Raw genomic sequence first — 20,554 nt, 5'->3', positions numbered from 1 at the left:
TTCCAGATTTCTCACACGCCTCTTAGCCCTCTTGCCCACTGTAATAAAACAGGCCATCATTCCAACCATACCCCAAAATTCACTCTTGCTCCTTTAATAGTGGCCAAACTCCGCAGGGTGAAGGAAAAAAAGTGCAAACAAATAAATTCTTAAAACTTTCTACTCGTAACCATCACTTAACCCCGTCTGAATTTCAACTGGCTGCCTTTTAGTCCAACAAAATGTTTCAGCAAAATGTTTCATTCCTACAAGCTGCAGGACAGCTTATGCAGAATGCCAGACCGAGTTACTGCATGAATCAACTTAATTGAAAGCTTCTGAGCAGGATTTTGTGCACTACAAGGTACAGCAAAATTCTTGGCAAACATCTCTTTTAAATGTGTATATTAAAGACTTACTTTTCAGGGATTTTAATTTCAGTTTTGGACCAAGCAATGAATTATACTAAATATAAAGTCTGATCCTTACAACAAACATATTGCTTGAGAATATTACATGTAACACAAGAGGTTACTTTAGAACATTCTGCTCTGCATTTTAAAGCTATTGCATAAGGTTATTTTAATAAAAATGATTCCAGGGAAAGAGCAGTTAGTAATGAGGTGCTGACAATTGAATCTACATTTAGGGATTGCACTGGAGTGCCAAGTCCACTTTTACAGATGCGCTGCTTAGCTATCCAGTAGATGTCCTCAGGGCATGTAAGACCAATGTATTTTGGGTCACGTTTGGCAGCAGAGACAGATGAGACAAGTGAAAACATTTACCAAGAACACATCTGACGTGTGTTTTTCTTATTAGAGAAATGTAAGAAAATAAACCCAGATACCGTGGAATACCAGGAATTCCTTCTCCTCCATGTTTTTGATTTACAAGGCCAATTTTTGGTAGTATCCTTTGACCTCCCTACCTCATTTCCTTGCCTAAGGCCTGGAGTCATCAATGCAACCTCTTGACCAAGCCATTTTGAGGACTTAATGTACAAAAATACATCTTCATCACAGACAGAAAGACAACTCTTTCCATTAATGACTCAGTTACCACAAAAATCCCTGCTTAGTATGTTTTATGGTATAAGTAGTTAAAAGAGTCAAAGATACGCTTTTATGAGTTGAGAACAAGTATTCAAGTAGATACTTTGAGATCCAAAATAAATTGTGGAAAAAAAAAAAAAATCTGAAGCAGTCTTTACATCTTAAACCCCAGATCTTTGAACCTGCAGAGCCAGATTCATTGCTAGCATGTTGGTCAAACTTAGATCAGTTTGAAGGCTGAATCCTGCATATCTTCATTATTCCTCTCTCTCAGTTCAAAGTAGCATATTTGTCATAGTTTCAATGCAAACCTAGAGCCCTGGTTTCCTCAGATCTCATGCAAACCTAATATGGACAATTCCAGCCTTCAAAACCAAACTGACAGCTATTCAGAAAGAATAAAGCTCCAGCCTCAGGCTTTCATTTTTATAACCATTTCCATACTCTGGTTGATCTGTCATGAGAAACAGTTAGACTTCTGTCCACATTGCATATATTTACCTGGTGTTCTGGGTATCTTCTCACAACCCATTCCTGATACACTTCTGCCTGCCACAGAATGAGTGAAGAGAACAGAATTTGGTCCTAATCCAAACTCTCTGGATTTTTTGTCACTTTTTGTAGTCATTCAATATTAACTCTGCATCTTCCTCCTAAAATGGGCTTCTGCAATCAGTTTGGTGCCATCTAATTCCCTCCTCCTCCACATACCCTCCTTACCAGCACACCAAATGTTCCATTGATGGTGTTTTCTGACCTGTCAAAGAAAGCCTGAAGCCACAACCCATTCCTACCACCAATAAGAACTGCAGCTTTTTCTGTTGAGGGTAATTTCCCTTTTTTTCAAGGGGTAACTTGAGCTTAAGCAGCCACATGCAACATACACATTCAGGTTATGTTCTGTGGCTGTTTCCAGTTAGTGAAAATGACCTGATATGGATTTCTTTTTCTTGTTACTTATTTAAATAAGTAGTAGAGTTGTGCAGAGAATTAGGTAAGGTCGTAAAACTTCTCTCCCACAGAGGCTGGAAATCTTTCCCAGTTGAAGATCATTTAAAAAAATATACCCACAACCTATGGAAACTTGGTGAAGCACAGTCATCCAGAACCTGCAGAAGGACTGCTTGGGGGTTGCAGTTCATCAGGGTATAAGAACTGGCTTGGTCAATATTCACAACCACTTTTGAAACTGTGAACAATTATAAAGTAGCAATAGCCATTTCAGCATCCCCTAAATACACTTCAGGAAAAATAACAAACACACACACAAGTAAACACTAGACCTAGGGATCATGAATTAGATTCCAAAGATCTGCCATCAAAATAACAGAAGCCGTGCTAAATATTACTTAGCCATGCTAAATATTACTTAGTCATGCTAAATAGCAGAAAGGAATGTTGGATTTCTGGATCAATTAAATTAAAATCAATAGTTCTGTATGTATTTATCTGTATAAAACCAGAGTACTTCTCTGTGCAAAATTCCATCTGCTTTTCAAAGTAAAAGCATCTTCAAGTTCTGACAGGTAAATAGCTGACTTCACATAAACTTAAGCCTGTTTAACCTTTGATTCTTGGTTCATATTAAGTCTGGAATCATGAAATAACCCAAATCATATAGTCAAAACTTGCAATCAGACCAGCTGCCAACAGATAATACTGTTTCCTTCCCAAACATTACTTTGTCATCCAAATGAGCAGCTGTCATTTGTTCTTCTCATCAGCCCATTATGGCACATTTCTCTCTGCTGTAAGATACAGCAGGCTTACTTTATAGTATAAAAATGATAAACGAAAACACCCCTCCAGGTCACTCAGTCACTCTCTGTTCTGGCACTGTGGTTGAACAGCAAATGAGTAATTCTGCAGTATGTAATAAGGCCAATGCATATCACTGCATTTTAAAACCTTGCTGTTGAGGTCATTCAGGAGGCAAACTTGAAGGCAGATGGCCAAACAGACTAAGAGCTAGTGTTAGAAAAATCTCACAACATCAGCCAAAACAATAGTCTCCAGGAGATCGTACTGTAACACAAGAAAGATCAGAGCTCACTTTGGAGAACCACAAAGTCTACTATAAGAGACACAGTCTTCATGCTACTATTAAACTCTGAATACATCTGCAGGAAAATGCACTGTGGCCACACCAAGAGAAAAGCACTTTGCAAACTTGCACAGGGGGAAAAAAGAAACAAAATTCACAAACAAAAACATTAAGGGAACAGAAAAAGTGATGTCGGTTTTAAAAGAAATGCTACACAGAGAAAAAAACCATTGCCTCTATGCAAATATAAAGATCTTCCCATTCTGTCCTGAGTGCAGGCAGTAGTTAAGTCTTTCTGACAGGTCATCAGAAAGAGATTTGTCCTCCTTTATACCTTGCAAGGAATGAGCCTTCAGAGCAGGCCACAATGGCTACAAAGGAACAGCTAGAAGACAAACTATCTGAGGGGTTGTACTCACTGAATTTCCTCACAGGCATTAAGCTACCTTGCTCTGATAATCAGGTGAAGATGAAAGCACTCAGACATGCTGATGGCTGGACTTCAGGGTAAGATTCAGGATAAGATTCAAAGTTATTGTGTCTTTCCATGGACAAAGGAAAATCAAAAACTTGGGACTTAATGACAGAACTCAAATAGAGGGAGAGAATATGGAGAATAATATAAATACAGGGAGTCCTTCTTCAGAACTTAAAATGTCTTCAAAAAATTAAGCATGAAGGGTTCTGATTTTGCCATTTTCACCAAACTGATTCTACAGGCAACAGAAAACTCTTGATCCTTGTACTCTGAGGACTGCTATGATAATGTCAGAGGGCCCAGAAAAAAGAGTCTGAATTTCATCTGAACACTTTCATTACTAAGCCTGGGTAGCCCAGACAAAGGGACAGTTAAAGGTTCTCAAAGTACAAGAATGAAGTCTTGAGCAGTCCAAGCTTCCCACAGCCCCCAGAAGTCCTTTTTGTGGGCCGAGAGGCATAGATAAGGAAGAGCCACCCAGCTGATGCCAAGAGCCTGTCAGCTCAATTCATTCTTTATCTCAAGGAAAATAAGCTTCAAACTTCCTCTTATCTAGAAGACAACTTCTAAGGCTTCTGAGCCCTGTGGTAACAGACAATTGACAAAAACGTGGCACCTATTAGGGAGGAGGATGGTTGGACAAAGAACCCTCGTGAGACTCCTCTGCTGCCTACCTCAAGAGACTCACTCCTGCAGCAAACTGGGGTTTTGCAGAAAGGCAGCAAGGTCTTCTAACAATGTTATGCAGCACAGGCAAGCTAGAGGTCCTGACCTCTTTCCAGAATTTTCCACTCTCAGCACAGCCCTCTCACCCCTTCATTTTTTCCATTTCAATGAGGTCCCATGTTGAAAGGATCCGGGCAAATATACACATTTATTGTAAAATATAATAAATCTTATCAGCTTGTTCATCTCATCCTGTGACAACAGTCAATTACATTCATTTGATTCTGGCTGGTTTGAAACTGAGCAGAAAGCATCTCCTGGAAGGCTTGTCTTGGCTGACAAACCCCAGAAGCTGATCCAGCCCGGGCTCCTATTTCCAACAAGAAGATGCCCTGAGAAATTTCAAACAATGAGGAAACTCTAAATAGGCCTCAATTCAGGACTGTGCTCTAAGCCTGTATGAGTACAATAAAACGGTGATCAGGAAGGCTGCCAGTCCAGGAGCATGGGGGAGACAGGAAGGAATGCTGTGTTTGGGGCTTTCCTACTGCTCGATCCACCATTCTGTGAAGCATCTCCTGGCTGGACTGCTGGCAGAAGATACCAACATAAAAATCCTCTAAAGCACAATTCATCTCCTTGAAAATGGACCTTAGTGGCACAACAGGAGTCCTAGAATCACAGGGCCAGGCTGCAGAAGATACCAACATAAAAATCCTCTAAAGCACAATTCATCTCCTTGAAAATGGACCTTAGTGGCACAACAGGAGTCCTAGAATCACAGGGCCAGGCTGCAATTTCAGCTGTCATTGACGAAAGAAAGTTTCAGAGTCTTATTTAATGCAATGGGATGGTTGCTTTTCATAAATTCTGCTGCTAAGTCTTCCTTCTCTCCCCAAAGTTCTGCTCACCTTGTTCAGAACGGCAGATAGGAAACAGTTGTACCATGGGTGGTGGCTTCTTTTGGGTTAGTTTGGGGATTTTTTTTCTCGGGAGCATTGAGTTTAGGTTTCAAACAATCTTTGGGAGCAGAGCACTGCAGCAGGGACAGGAGGCCGGGTCCCGGGAGAGCAGGAGCGCGCAGCTTCCAGCAGGGGGAAGTGTCCAGCAGTGAAAAGCCGGAAGAACATCCCCCCACCCCTCCCGACCCCAGCAGCAGGAACGGGCAGGGAGCACCCCGCTGCTGCTGCTGCTGCTGAGCCACCACCAACATACCGGGACAGGTCCTAAAGCAGTTTTTAACACGAAGCTGTCTCTCTCCCTGTCTAAAGGACCCTTTGTTTTGGGTTACCCTTCCTCCTCTGCAAGACTCACAATATAGTTGTGACATCTGGATTTTCTTACTGCAATAGTAATGTTTCCTTTTTAATATTAACATTCCAGAAAGGAAAATTACTCGTATTTATGCCATAAATTTCCAGCTCATTCAAGCACTGTCCCAAATTACCTTCTCATTATAAGCTTCCAAAAATGTATGCATGCAAAAAAAAATAGTGGCTTCATTCCTAATTAATATCTACAGCTGACGTAAAGGAAATATTTTTTTAAAAGACTGAAAATACCAAAAGGATCCAAGAACCACACTATTTTAAAAAAACCAAAACACCAATATTCTTCAGCTGTTTGTTCCCTGATTAAAAAAAAAAAAAAAATCAAACAAAAAAAATCCTCAGGAGAATAAAATCAGCCATTCAAAAATCAGCCATTCATTTATTTCCCAGATTAAAGGGAATAATCTCCTCTTCAGTTTATTTATTTCTTGTTGCTCTTTTCTTTGTCATGCACACACAAAAAATCTTTCATTTGAAATTGACATCATACATGTGACTGTTCAAATACTGCATGTGTGTTCTACAGAGATCACTGGAATGCTGTTCCATCAGTTCCCTGGAAAGGGGGCCAGGTGAATGCAATTCAAAACTGCCTCCCCTCCCCAGGGCAACACAGCACTGTGAGTAGGAGTGGGAAGAACACAGTATAAAAGAAAGCACAAATGGAGATCCTGTGTTCAGTAGTCCTGACACCTTAACTCCCTTTTTACCCATCTGCACTGTTACTTGCACCCCCAAACATCAGAACCCCTAGGATTTTTCTGCCTTCAGTATGCAAATTTGCATCCTGAGAAACTCCCTGTTTTCCTGGTTTGGAAAACAAGTTCCTTGGAGAAGAACTACAAGAGGAATCAGAGGCAGAAAGGAATTAAGTGACCTGTCTGAGATCATGCTGCAAGCTGAAAGCAGAACCAGGACTGGAATACAAGTGCCTTCATCTCATGGCCTTCCTTTAGGTTTGGGGTTATCCAAGCCCCACCAGTACCAGAGGAGCATTGAATCATCACATCACACCCAAATGCAAAGATGCAGCTGAAGCAAGGCTCTCTTCTCCATGCAAATTGTAGCATTTTTAAAAAGTACTGATCAGTCCAAAATGTGAATAACAACTTCAGAACTAAGAATGCTTGGGAGAAGTATGTATTTTCACTAACATGAGACACTGAAATTTCATCATTCTATGTCCAAGAATGTCCTAATTTTTAACCCACTCCCCCATCACACCTACCTTTCCACTCCTAATACAAGACCTAAAGAAAGATGTATGTGGGTGCTATGATTCAAACATCTGGCCTGCATAAAAATGCTTTCTGCATCACACCCATCAACATGGCCACTTCATTCTCAACTTGTTATTTCTCCCCCTAATGTAAATACAGATGATTTAGAGGCTCCACCTGCTCTGTCAAAAGTGCCCAAACAGCTCAGCTATATTGCTTATTGAATTGCTTTAGGCATAGCAGCCCAAACATGAACTGTGTTACATTAAAATATTTCATCTTTACGGAAATACGCTTGTTGTAGGAGTCCAATGGTTCTTTGTATATTGTATTAAACACATACATATTTTAAATAAAAAATCTGGACTTTTAAAAAGATTTTAACACCAGACTGAATTCTAAGAAGTCTGCAAACTTCAAACATTGGAGAAAGGAAGCAAGAGTGAAAAAACAGGCAAGAAACCTTCATTCAGAGAGTTCTTAAAATGTGCATAAGCAAATTAAATATTCAGTCTATTCAGCAAAATAGGAGAGCACATCAAAAGCGTTCCTGGCTAATAAAAGAGCATATTGAAAAAGAGTAAACAGATATTCCTTTGGTTGCCCACAGTGTACATAAATCTTTATTTCTCACACACCACAGGCCTGTGATCAGGAGTCAGGCATCTGAACCCTCACTTGGGGTTTTAGGGAGCCACAGGGGCTTCATGCACCTCAGCTCCCAGCTCACAAGAATCAGAAAAGATAAACTTCCATCAAAAAAAACTAATTACTGACAACAAGAGGCTTCAACATGCTAAAAAAGGATCTTAAAAACACAAGATGAGTGCTTTGAGAAACATTGTGACAAAAATGTTACCAAATTTACAGTATGGATTGCTCACAAATACACAGAGCTTGACGTTCATCCAAACAGACAACACCTAGAAGCCACTACATGCATGCTTAAAATCAGAAGCTGAAATCTGGAAGAAGTTCTCCAAAAACACTGTAAGGGTTATCAAAGTACAAAGACCAGCAAGAGAACTGTAATTAATTTTTTCAAATCACCCCTACCACTAAGCTGTCACTACAACTTCACCTCTATTATGCATCATCTGTTTGAAAGGACAGGGTGGCTTCTACTTTTCTGAATCAGACACCAGCAGTTCTCATCAAGAGTGGTTGTCTTTCAAATAAATACCTATGAACTGTTTCCCTTCTGTTGTGTACATCCATCTGCATATAAAAATGCATCACGTATTTTGGCACAATTCTGAGAGAGCATAACTCTGCTATCATCCACACAGGAACAGCAGCATATCAGTGACTACAGTAGGGCAAACAATTACTCTGTGAGATTTTTGAGGCTAATAAAACTAAAAAAAAATTGAGAACTGTAGAATAGTTTGGTGGGTTTTTTTAAGAAATTTCCTCCCTCACAAAGAGAGCACCTTCAAAGTACAGTTACTCAGGCAGCATATGGCATTTACATTTTCATCTAAATCTTTAAAGAAGCCCATTATTTCCTTAGATTTGAGAAAAGAACCCTGCTTTATTTCACCACACCAACCATAAATTATTCATTAATTCAGTTTGCTAACTCTGTAACTGCGCCCAGATGTTTCAGCTGGAGTGGCATGCCATAAGAGAAGTTAAATATAGCAAGCTGTATGCAAGGACCAGACTCTCTCTCTCCCCTCACTACAGCATGCTCAAATATTACTTGAGAGAAAACAATGAAAACATTTTAAAAATATTCTGAATATGTGAGTCTGAAATGCCACACTCTGATCACAAAATTTCATGTGAAAGAGCCCCCACACATTTCATCTGGGTGTAACTGAAGCCGCTGGTCCTATCTCTGGGGAAAGGGCTGGCACTTTCACTCACCAGAGTAAACAGAAAATTTACAAGCAGAGGAACCGTCCTTGCCATGCATCATTTACAAATACAAATGAAGGCTTAAGTTTTCAATTATAAGAAACATTTCTGAGCCAACTACCAAGGGCAACAACCAAGCTGATGAGGAATTGAGAGCATCATAAGGAATTGAATTTCTTATGGAATTGACCAGAAACCTACTGGTGAGAATTTTTAATCCATTTCAGTGCTTCAGAAAAACAACCATTTTACACTAGCAAAGATGATTAATGTTAGCATTTGTAAGCCAACACTGAAAATAGTCCTGTTGAACAGAATGGAAATTACCAACTTCAGCCACTGTTATGGTTTCAAGCACTCTTCATCAACTGTGTTAAGCTAGTTTGGAAGTGCTTATTTTAAACTAGGAACTATCCCTGATCATTATATAGTTGGAGAAGAAGCGAAAAACAGGTTGAACGTCACAGTGTCACTTGGAGTTTGGAGACTCTTTTAAGGCCCACAGCTCTTCTTCAGTTGTGAACAGTGATAACAAGAGAGATTTTCAGAGGTCATCTTGTTCCTTTGCTGTGCTACAAGGCAAGATTAAGACTGTTTACAATATTTGCCTGATCTGTTCCTAAAAATTTCCAGTGTAACAGATTCTGTACCATGAGTTTGCAGAGGGAGGGTATTTTGGAGAAGCTGCTATAGATCAGTGTGTCAATGGCACCACTGCTTTGGTACCAGGTATCAGCTGCTGTCATCCAACATTGCCACACTTGCATCTTGTAGCCAAATCCTGCTGTTCTTTAACCAGCTGTGTCCATATGAGACTGCCAAATATGTCAAAACTAACTACTGTTAACAGAGGGCACCTTCCCATTAGCCAGCAAATAGACAAACAAACCTCAATATAAATCTATACTACTAGCCACCTTAGAACATAGTACAATTCTGTCAACTGTTACTAAAAACATGAATACATGACTGAAGTAATAATTTAGCCATGGGAAGGCATACCAGCACTATCTTTAGTCTCCTCATTGTCTATAATGTGAGAAAGCATAGAGTGGTAGCACAGGTCAACAATCTCAGGGCAGTAAATATCTTTTTTTTTTTTTTTTCGCAATCCACACTGACAGAATTTTCTTTATTAATGGTAGCTACTCAAAGTTAGCACAAAAGGATACCACAAAGTTCTACTATGGACAATGACCTCTTCATTTTACTGTGTAGACAGATCTTTAAAGACATTTCACTTCTACTTCAGGAAACAGTGGGAAAGCAGACAGCAAGAAGCAAACCAGAACAAATTTTATTTAAGCTAGTCACCTTGGCAGCAAGTTCCAACTGAGTCCACCTCTATGAGGAAACATTTCCTCTCCAACTTCTATGGAAGAAAAGAGGTATGCAATACAAAATGTAGAAACTGGACCCAGTTACAGCACATGTGAGAGATGGAAGGTGACAAAGGATCTGGAGGCTCTCAGAAAATAAAGACCATATGCTGCTAACAGTGGAAATCTATGAAATCTTTGTTGGGGGGAAGGGAAGAAAAACGATACAGTGCAGGTGCAAAATCACAAAACAAATCAAAAGAGAAGAATAGAAACTATATTAAATAGCTCAAAAAACCATTTTCTACTATATGAGAAGAAAAGAACTTTTAATCTCCTTTGCACTGTATACATTTCTAAAGCACTGCTGAGAAAAATATTTATTGAGGAGTGAAACCAGCACCTGGTATGTTTCCTTGTTTTTACATAGTAACAGAAGCTGCAGGAGAGTTTTGGTTTGGACAACTAAATGTAGAAAGTCAAACATCAAATCTGATGCATTTTACTTGTAAAGTCTTAGCTACACATTATACATAGCTAAGTACAATTGTCTGAAGTGAATGCTTTTTGGTTGTTCTTTTTAAAGTAAAAATCATGCCCCCATGAAGCTGTCTGTAAACTTAAATTTGTGCCTTATTATCCTTCTCCACAGGTACTGTGTTTGAAAACAGGGATATAACCTTAAATTACATTCAGCATCCAGCTAACTTTATAAAGAGGTTTATGGGAAAAGGAAGTCACCATTGAGACCTACCTGTTTGCACGACCTATTAGGCAGAAAAAGAAATGTCACAAGGAGAATTCTTGATGTTAATCTATACTGATTTCTGCTACAGTAATCTACAGCAATTTAAACAACCCAAATCTAAAAGGTCTTGAGATTCTTCCACTTTTGGAAGTCTTATCTGGCCCACTCACTTAATGCACACATACAGACTATTACATTCCAGCAGAATTACGACCAGATGGGGTTTTGTTGTAAGCTTGACTGTTTTCTTTTGTTTCATTTTTTTAAAGACTTGTTCTTTGTTCATTTTTTCACATAGAGATAACAAACACATTCAACACTAAAAATATAAAAAATACAAAAAAGAAAAAAAGAAAGAAGAAAAGAATGTTTACTTTGGTTGTGCTAAGCAGCCAGGTGCTATAATATTGCAAGTTTCATCTGTGGTCTGCAGTGCTGTAAGTTCCACCATGTTAACCATTACATCAGTCTTGTGGCCAGGAAGTTTAGGAAGCACAGAAAGAATCTTCTCTGCAAGATTGTCACCATGATGACCAACTGCTCCTGAAGAAAATGGAAAAAAACAAAAAAACCCCAAAAACTATCAGGTGCATAGCTAGAAAAACAAATAAACACAAGGAATTGAAAAGAAAATAACTACATGTTTCGGGGAGAAGGACACTGGTACTCCTAATATCAAAACCACATTTAGCTTTCAAAAATATTTTTCTACAAAAGTAAAACTAATTTCTAAAATGTGTAAATTTAAAAGCACCTACAACATTTCAGAAAGATTCATTTAAAAAGCACTATTAGCATTACTACTATTACTGTTAAATTAGACTTAGTTTTACAGCTGTTAGATATTCACTGATTTTACACTTAGACATGAAAAACATTTTTCTTTGCCTAGGGAACTTGTTAAATAATATTTGCAATGGTTATTAAAAAACCAAGCAAATATTTATATATACACTCACATGCATAAACTACTAGGGCTGTGCTTAAAAGGACTATATACAAATTGCATAAATAACTACCCAGACAGGCCAGCCTAATATTAAAATAAACAATTATCAATGGCATGCCACAATCAAGATCTTATCACTTTTGTACGAACTGAGGGCAGCTCAGGTGAAACGAACATGAAATAACTAAACCAACCCAAGTTACAAAGTATAAAATGTCAATTTGACCATATTCCAAGAGAAACTCTGAACTCCAGCTGGCATGTTTTCTTCAATTTTCCTGATTTCAAACACACATGCTTTTCTTTCCATTCATGAACTTCCAACACAGGCTCTACAACCAACTTAGAAAATATTAGGGCTGTGAGCCAAGTCAAAGCAGAAAAACATTATACACACTACAGATAAAAAAAGTCAAGAGAGAGGGATCAGAAACCTTATTGCCTTTAGGTCGGGAACAAGTTGAAGTTATTTGTTGCCTGCCACTTAAGCTATGGTTCAGCCATCAACACAGGGCTGGACAGCAGTGCTGAGCTTAGTTTTGCTTTCACTAGCTTTAATAACAGAAAATTGGGAACTTTTGAAGCGCCACTGAGAGGCAGGAAAAAGTTCTCTCAGGCTATGGTCCCACTCCATCTAAGTCCATCTGTGTGGCAGCTATCTGCTCTTATGTTTTCATCATTTCTATAGACAGAGAATATCTGTTTCAACAGCTGAATTAGCTTCACATGCTCCATAAATCCAAACAAGGCTCTTACATCAAGTACATTGCTAAGGTCAGATTATTAAGTGCTCTTGGATAGCAGAAGCAGAAGACTGTCTCCAGCAATTCTACAGCAGCCAGGTATCCAGGCTGTAAGCCATGGTTTTCCATGGTCTATCCACTTTGCTGTACTGCAAACTGTTGAAAAGAGAAACAAGGATGAAAAAGGAAAATAAAAGTGAAGCCAAACTCTGTGCTGGCAACACCTTTATCCACAGAAAGCAAAGAAGGCACAAGTTTCCAACACAGGGTGGTACTGCAGCATGGATATCTGACCATTCAGCTGGGTTATTACTCATTTGTTTCACCAAAAACTGCAACAATTACAGAATAACAGCAACTTCCCTTTCTAACATTCCCAGCCAGAGTTAGACCAGTGAAATACAGATGGAATGAGCTGGGCTTTCTTTGTGACTCCCTAAGCTGTCTTGTTCTCCAAAATCCCTACATTGCTCCTACTAGATCAGTCATGTGTAAGGCACACTGCAACAGTTGCAAAGTTGCACAGGAAAACCAGCAATAATCTTCTGAACCTCCACCCCACATACTGGAAGCAACATCTGCCTCTCCACACATGCTGCACGTGAGCAACATTTATTTAAACAAGACATTTGGTTAAACCAGAAACACCTCAAATGCAAATAAACCCACATTAATTATTGACATCCCTCCTTTCTTCCTGGCACAGGGGGAAGACACAGAGTACTCAAGCTGCTTCCATGAGAGCCTCTGTCTCATTCCCATAACTGATACTTCTTGGAGGTTCCACTGGTCCACCAGTGCTATTGGCCTTTGCCATGCCTCATCAAAACAACCACAAAACATCTCATGGAGATTTTTAAAAGTGACTGCCACCCCAATCAACTGCATAAATTAACCAAGCCTGAAAAGACTGTTAAACTTCACAAGACTAGGACAAGAAATCACAGGGAGTCACTTTAGACTGCACTGACTTCAGAAGGGTGCATGGGACTAGTTTTGATCCTCTCTACCCACCACTTCTGAGGACAGTCAACAGACTGCTCAGCAGCTTCTCAAGAGCAACAGTGTTCAGGGCACAAGTGATGGTTTTGACTGCTGCCAAAGTACAGACAGACTGAGTGTTCGTGTGACATCAACTTATCTGACCACTGCAAAATAGGAGCTTGCATGCCAGGCTAACATCTAGCTTCCAGGATACAAGAACTCATGTATCATGCTGTTCTAATTTCACTTTTTCTTTACATTATAACTTACAAACTGAAATAGGCGATATTTGATACAAATTGTAGCTGACAATTTGCAAAGTCAACCAACCAGTTCTTTAACAGCAGCCAGAAACTCACTAACTACATCCCCTGCTTCCCCTAAAGTGCATTCTTTACTGTACAGTTTTTAGCAAAGCAATGACACAAATCCTATTGTGTGGCACTAAATTAAAGCACTAAATTAAGCTTTACCTCTGAAATGCACAAGATTTTTCTTCCTTCAGTTTGCATTCTATTTAATAGCACAAATATCACATCCAAATCATAGGAATAATCCAATGAAATTACCAATGAATTCTGGAGGCATTTGTTGGTAACAAAAGAATGTATGCAGGGATCTTAATGTCATTTATGGATACTGAGAATAGAATCTTAAAAAAACAAATCCTGTAACTTCTCATCCTTATTCTGTGAACTTTGATATTTCCTTCCAATGTTGCTCAGTACAGCCCTGATATTACCTCCAAAAAACCTTCTCCTACTGAAGTACAAGATTCTACACTTCCCAGATTTAAGCTAGTACCAAATATCTCTCTTCATACCTCCCCAAGAGTCTCCTTGTCAGGCAGCTCCCTGTCATGCCAAATCTGGTTCTGTTTCTTGTTTTTACTTCTTCTCACTATCTGAGTGCATAAATAAATCCTTTCCCTGTTATCACTCCAAACCAACACTCTTCTCATAATTTCATTTTAAGGTTCCTTATCCAAGTCCACTTTTCTGCAGTCTTCTGATCAATCTTCCCAACCTCAGCACAGCATTAACTGCCTGGATTCATAGCTGCTCTTTAGCACCTTGTGGATAGCTATGAACCCTACAGCAGTTCAAGGATACACAATAGAGAAACTGTGGGAGGAAAAAAATATGGAGGAAAATTCAGAAACAGACAAGCTGCAGGGTGCAACACTGTGCCAATTATTTGCTACATGATTTGTGGTGGCAAAAAATTATGACCTGAATTATTGACTACAAACAGAACCAGGCCCACACCCTGTGCATGCCAGCAGGAGGTAAGTATGACTGGAATAGCAAATGCAGTCATTCCTATATCAATGCACATACCTACAGAAACACTTTCAGGCCCACAGATATGGTTAAGGGTCTGTATCTGCCTAGACAGACATAAAGATAAGAGTGACAGATTCACTGGATCCTTCACAGCAATCCACAAGGCTTAGTCTGAAAGATGCAGATCATTTCCTTCACACCTCAAGGTGGTACACAGGCACAGTTAAGGTTTCTAGCTTGCAGCAAAATGGAAGTGCTAGAAACAAGATTTTGGATTTGCAGCACAGCCTTCTGCCTTACTCTTCATTTCTATGATCCACTGGGATACAAGGGTGTGCAAGTAACCATCATGGCCATAGGATTAAACATGCTCCCAGTGTTGCCAGATGAAGAACTGTTTGCATACCTGGTGGCTTAATACAATTACTCTTCAAACCACTAACCTGAGGAAGGGAACTGCACACTGCTTAGTCTGTAAGATCATGTTAAACACAAACCAAGAAGAACAGGAAAGTAACCAGCTCAGTTATGTCAACTTTTCTCCAAATATGGAAAGCAGCCCCAGTTCATTAGGCAGTTAAGTATGACTTTGGGGTCACTGACCCCCAGGAACCACCACTTAACCAAAGCATTTGAGCAATTTCTGCATGAAAGGATGCACTTGGCACTAGAGGTATTGGCACAGCGTCTGGGGTCATGGAAGCAGCCTGTAAGATACTTTTCCAAACAACTGGATAGTGTGAGTAATGGATGATCTGAATGCTTGAGAGCAGTGGCTTTTAATCCAGGAAGCATGAAACTGACACTGGGACAAAAGATTATCACATACATATCCCACACGGTAATAGCTGTTTTGGAACAGAAAGGAGGACACTGGCTATCACCAGTAGAATACTTGAACACCAAGTTTTCCTACTGGAGCAGGATGATGTGGAACTTACAGGAACTACTGCTTTGAACCCAGCCATGTTTCTCCAAGCTTCAGAAGCAGCCCAGAGATCTACCATCACTGCCTGGTAACCACTGAACAAGTGAATTCTAGCAGACCAGATCTCAAGAGCAATCCCACCCAGGACACAGAACTGGAGCTATATAGCCATGGGAGGACACTGTACAAAACGGAATATGGATTTTTGGTAACATCAGGTCTCCGGGGTTCCCACTGTCTGACACCCTCCCGATGGGGTGGGTATGGGACCTGTAGAATGACAGCCCATACCAGCGGAGGATTTCTTACCAGCGAGGTCCAATGTCCTGTCCACGAAGATGACAGAAGCCTTGTTGGTGGCTGCTCTCCTCCTGTTTCTGGCTGAGGCGTAGCTTGCCAGCTCAGCGGCGACCACCCTGCTAAGGGCCCCCACAGCGAAGCTCTCCTCCCGCAGGCCCAGGGCGGTGAAGAGAGAGTCGAGCTCACCCACCAGGGCCCGCACGGCCGCCCGCAGCTCGGCGGGCAGCGCACCCAGCCCGACCTCTGCGGGGCCGGGGCCGCCGGGGCCGGGCAGCGGCGGGAGGAGCGCTGCCAGGGCGGGCAGCAGGCACAGCTCCGCCGAGACGGGCGCCAGGAGCGGCGTGCCCCGCAGCAGCACCTCGGCGCGGCCGCCCTCGCCCATCCACCGCCGCAAGGTCTCCTCCAGCTCTGCCGCCCCGCCGCCGTCCGCCTCGTCGCCGCACAGCAGCACGCAGTGCCGCACGGCGCCCCGCTCCAGCACGCCGCGCACCGCGGCCGCCGCGCCGCCCCGCAGCGTCCCGCTCAGCACGATCACGGTGCGGGCCGCCCCCGCCGGCACCGCCGCCTCGGCGGACAGCGCGCTGACAGCCAGCGCCCCGGCCGCCAGCAGCTCGCCCGCCCCGCCGGCCCAATGCAGCGCCTCGGCGGAGGGCGCGTCCATGAGGACGGCGGCGCGGTGCGCCCGGGCCAGCGCGGGCTCCCAGGCTCGGCGGCTCAGCTGCCGCAGCACCTCCGGCACCGCCATGGCGGTGACAGCCACAACACGCCGCACGTGCCGAGCGCGCCGCCGGCGCCGAGCGATGGCGTGGCGGGCGCGGGTTGGCTGCGCGCGCGCGGGGCGGGGCGGTGGCGCTCCCCGGCCGTGTGGGAGCCCCGCCCGCGGCGCGGCACCGCCGGGTGACGCCGCGGAAACTGCGCCGGGTCCCCGGCACTCTGCGTGCTCAGCACCCGGGAGGCCAGGCTGGCATCGCTGCTCCCTGCCTTACTGCTGTGTATGTCTTGTGTTAATGTTAACTAGTGCTTTGGAGAAGGAGCTGGCAACACGGAGCGCTCTTGCTCACTAAATGCGACTTTTCTCTGTACAGTAGGAGACGTATGACAAATTATTTTAATTTCACTTTCCCCTTTAAAAGCCCTTTATCTCGAAATCAGTTTCAAAGCTAAGGAGAAAAAGCTCCATAACAAGCACCCACAGTTTCTTCTCCCCAGAGAATGGATGGCCCGCTGGCAAATCTGTGTTGCACACAGTACTCACTTGGGCAGCCTCCTTGGGACACGGCCAGGAAGACACCTTTTCTGACATAGCAGGATCATCATAATCATTTTTAATTATTAAATAATAATTAATACATAATTAATAAAGAGATTAAATACTTAATAAGTTCACCTTCCAGCTTAACTGCTGTTCTTAGGTCTCTTACAGATATAAATGGTTTCAGAACACTAAAAAAACATGAGTAACACCAAAATCACTAGATTTCCAGAAATTAAACCAGATCCTTCCCTTTTAGTGTTCTCCACTGACATTGCTACTCAGATGCATTCTTCCCTTTCTTTGTGCTGTTCTAGCACCAATCTGTTATTTTAACCGTAGGGCATATAGCTTCATGATGCTAGAAAAATATGTAAGTTAATACCCTTCTTGACTATTTGATTTGAAAAATGAACACTAAGAAAGGATGGGGGATAATTAAAACTGGGCCCCTGAGTTTATAAACAAGTAGAATTATCCTTCTCTCAGACTGACTTACCTCAGAGATTATGTATCTCTGAGTTTTTCCTTTATGGTTGAGTGCCACAGACAAAATCTAGACAAATTATGGCTTGCCCAACAATTTAAAAGGGGTTATTTACCTTTAAAACCATTAAAGAAAAGGGAGGGGGGGGGCTGACCTCTTTTAAAAGGTTGAAAGGATTTTTTTCAGATATTATTGTCAAAACATCAGATGCTTTTTTAAGAAAGTTAATAGTTTTTTACTTTATTAATACTGTATGGATTACAACTAGCCAGTGTTGAAAAAAACCAAAAATTACTTGCTAGAAGACAAAATGAAGTTAATCAGTTTAAAGTACAATGGTTAAATTACAGAACAAAATTATCTAAGTAGTTTTTACAGCTTATTTTGTCCCTTGTGCAAGGTGACAACTACTGTGTCAGAAGAACTGTACTACTCAAGGGTTCCCATAAATTTGATATTTTTGTGGGTTTCTGGGGTGTAACGTGAGTGAAGACGGTGATGCAGCTTGCAAAGATGAGTTCTGTCTTCAACCTTTCAGCTACTCAAAGCCTTAGAAGAAACAGCTTTTACAGGCCACAACTGTTCAAAGTGGGCTTTTCCATCACCACCAGGTCTCTGTGATTTCTCTTTAAAGGTCTGTACAAGGAAAACTGCTTGGACGATCTGCATCAAAGTATTTTAAAATATTTTTTGTTCTTAGCCTACTCTTGTGGTTTTCTTGAACGTGTTTTTTTTCTTCTTCTTTCTTTCTTCCTTCCTTCCTTCTGGGTCTGCAGCCAAAGGAAACTATTTGAATTCAGCTGTGCCATTTAATGTCAGCCAGAATTGTGTTAAATGGCAAAGTAAACAAAATAGGAAGGAAAATTCAGACACTGATGTCTATGAAGAGGTACTACATATACACATTTGTCTTATGAGAAACAAGTGACCAAATGGTGGCAAACTGCAGCGGTGTGTATGTGGCCACTAAGGCGAAGTCCGGCTAGCTGAGGTGGCCGACACCCCAACTGCGTAAAGTGCCAACCCCCTTTGGCGTCCTGGCCTCAGGCTGGGCTGGATTGTGGACTGGACTCACTGCTTAAGGACGAGAAGGAACGAGCTGGACATTTGCTGGGGGGAGGGGAGGGCTAAACTTAGTTTATTGGAAAGCCCACGATGCCCCAGCCAATGACCAAGAACAAACGGTGCTTAGGGGTTATAAAGGGAAGGAGTGGACCCGGGAGGGGTTTACAGAAGACCAATAGGGGGAGAAGAGGGGATGAACTTAATACAAATGACACAGTGGAGAGCCCAATAGGTACCAGGTATGGGAGGGGCCCCGGGACCACAGCCAACCACAACCCCCAAAGAGGAGAAGCTTCTGGAATACCAGGTGGAGTGGGGGGATGATTGACTTGGCCCAGGGAGGAGAAAAAAGCATACATATAAGGGAAAAAGGGGCGGAGGAATTATATAACCTAGAAGATTGACAATAGAACTGGCAGGGCTGTGGCGGGAAAACTGAGGAGGGCAGAACCATTTTACACAAAGTGGGGGGGAGCAGATACATAAAATGGGAGAGGAATTAAATGAACTTAAGGAACACACTACAACATAAAACCATTTGCTGACTCCACAACTATTTGCATAAAAAATATGAAATAGCAGGATGAAAACCTACCCAATTACACCACATAATTCATTACCTGTACACAATACTCAGACATTTAATTTTAGGTGAAAAAAAATTTTGAGTGGTTGGTTGTTCATGTGAACTGTCATGCGGTATATGAAACTTTCCAGTGAAATGTCATGCCGTATATGAAACTTTCTAACAAGCTTCTCTATGCAGGCAATTCAAATAAGCTCTCCTCACTGAGAGTTGTGTTTATGTTACAGTCAAGGCCTCCAGTCTGATTTTTCCCAAACTGACCTGCTGTGAAAAAGCAGGTCCCTGTTTTAGTTTTCACATACATCCTGAAACACCACAAGCTCCATTTGTACACACAACTGGTTGAAACTTATTTGGACAGTTGTTGGTACTTAACCTTTCTAATGCATCTTGCAGTTGTCTAGCATTCACAGATGTAAAGTGAGCAAATTACCAGGAAAAATGGCTCACTACTCCCCACTGCTTTTAAAATAGAATTATGAAATTCATAGAAACACTTCGAACATAGAAATACGTTGTGACACTCACGGCACACTACAAATATTAAATCCTTACTGTACCTAAAAACAAAGTCACGAAATTTGTGTGTGGGGGGGGGAATCTATGAAGAGTGGTTAAATTTAAAATCCCACGTCCAGCTGGGACAGTCGCTGAGGCCAGGGACAGTCCTAGCAGAGGCACGGCGTGTTTACCCCGCGGTTACGCGCCCTCAGCAGCTGCCATCAGCCGCCAGCAGATGCACGGCACTGGAGTGTACGTGTGTTTAGCCAAGTCCAAGACAGGCAGGAATGTTCTGGAGGAGCTCGCCATGCTGCCGGTGATCCCTGCTGAGGGGACGGACGGCCGCCCAGGGACGCGGGAGAGCACAAGGACCGCCGAGAGCAAACGGCAGCGGGAGGAAGGGAAGGCGGCTCTCGCAGCGCGCCTCGGGAGAGCGGCGAAAGCACAGGCGCGGTGAGTGGCCGCGCACGGACGGTGCCCGGGCGGCTCGGCGGGGAGGGCAGTGGCGGGGCCGGGCCGGCCGGGCCGCCCCCCGCAGCCCGTGCCCGGGGCGCCGCGGGGCCGGGCCGGGCCCGCTTCCTGTGCGTGTCACTCACGCGGGGGGAGGGGAAGCGCCGGGCGGCGGCGGCGGCGGCGGCGGCGGATCCTCCGTGAGAGGCCGCGTTGGGCGTTCGCAGCCGCCTGCCCGTGCAGCGCCTGGCCGCGGTCCGAGGCGCCGGGGGAGCCCGGGGGCGGCGCGGCGGGGCGGCCGGCGGAGGGAGGCGCTGCCG

At 42.7% G+C, this 20,554-nt stretch overlaps 1 protein-coding gene across 1 annotated transcript in view; it reads right to left on the bottom strand.

The window, feature by feature from the left end:
- Positions 1–16,638, bottom strand: part of SCFD2 (sec1 family domain containing 2) — a 186,644-nt gene extending 170,006 nt beyond the window's left edge. Inside the window, exons 1-2 of the mRNA XM_063157282.1 lie at positions 15,903–16,638; positions 11,078–11,246 (exon numbers count right to left, since the gene is read on the bottom strand). Of these exons, the coding sequence (XP_063013352.1) occupies positions 11,078–11,246; positions 15,903–16,638 (905 nt within the window). The remainder of the gene's footprint in view (positions 1–11,077; positions 11,247–15,902) is intronic.
- Between the last annotated feature and the right edge of the window lie 3,916 nt (positions 16,639–20,554).

This window comes from Melospiza melodia, chromosome 5 (genome assembly GCF_035770615.1).
Source record: "Melospiza melodia melodia isolate bMelMel2 chromosome 5, bMelMel2.pri, whole genome shotgun sequence".
In the NCBI taxonomy this organism is placed as follows: Eukaryota; Metazoa; Chordata; class Aves; order Passeriformes; family Passerellidae; genus Melospiza; species Melospiza melodia.
The sequence above is the reverse complement of the archived record's forward strand: the minus strand, read 5'-3'. Positions and strand labels throughout refer to the sequence as shown.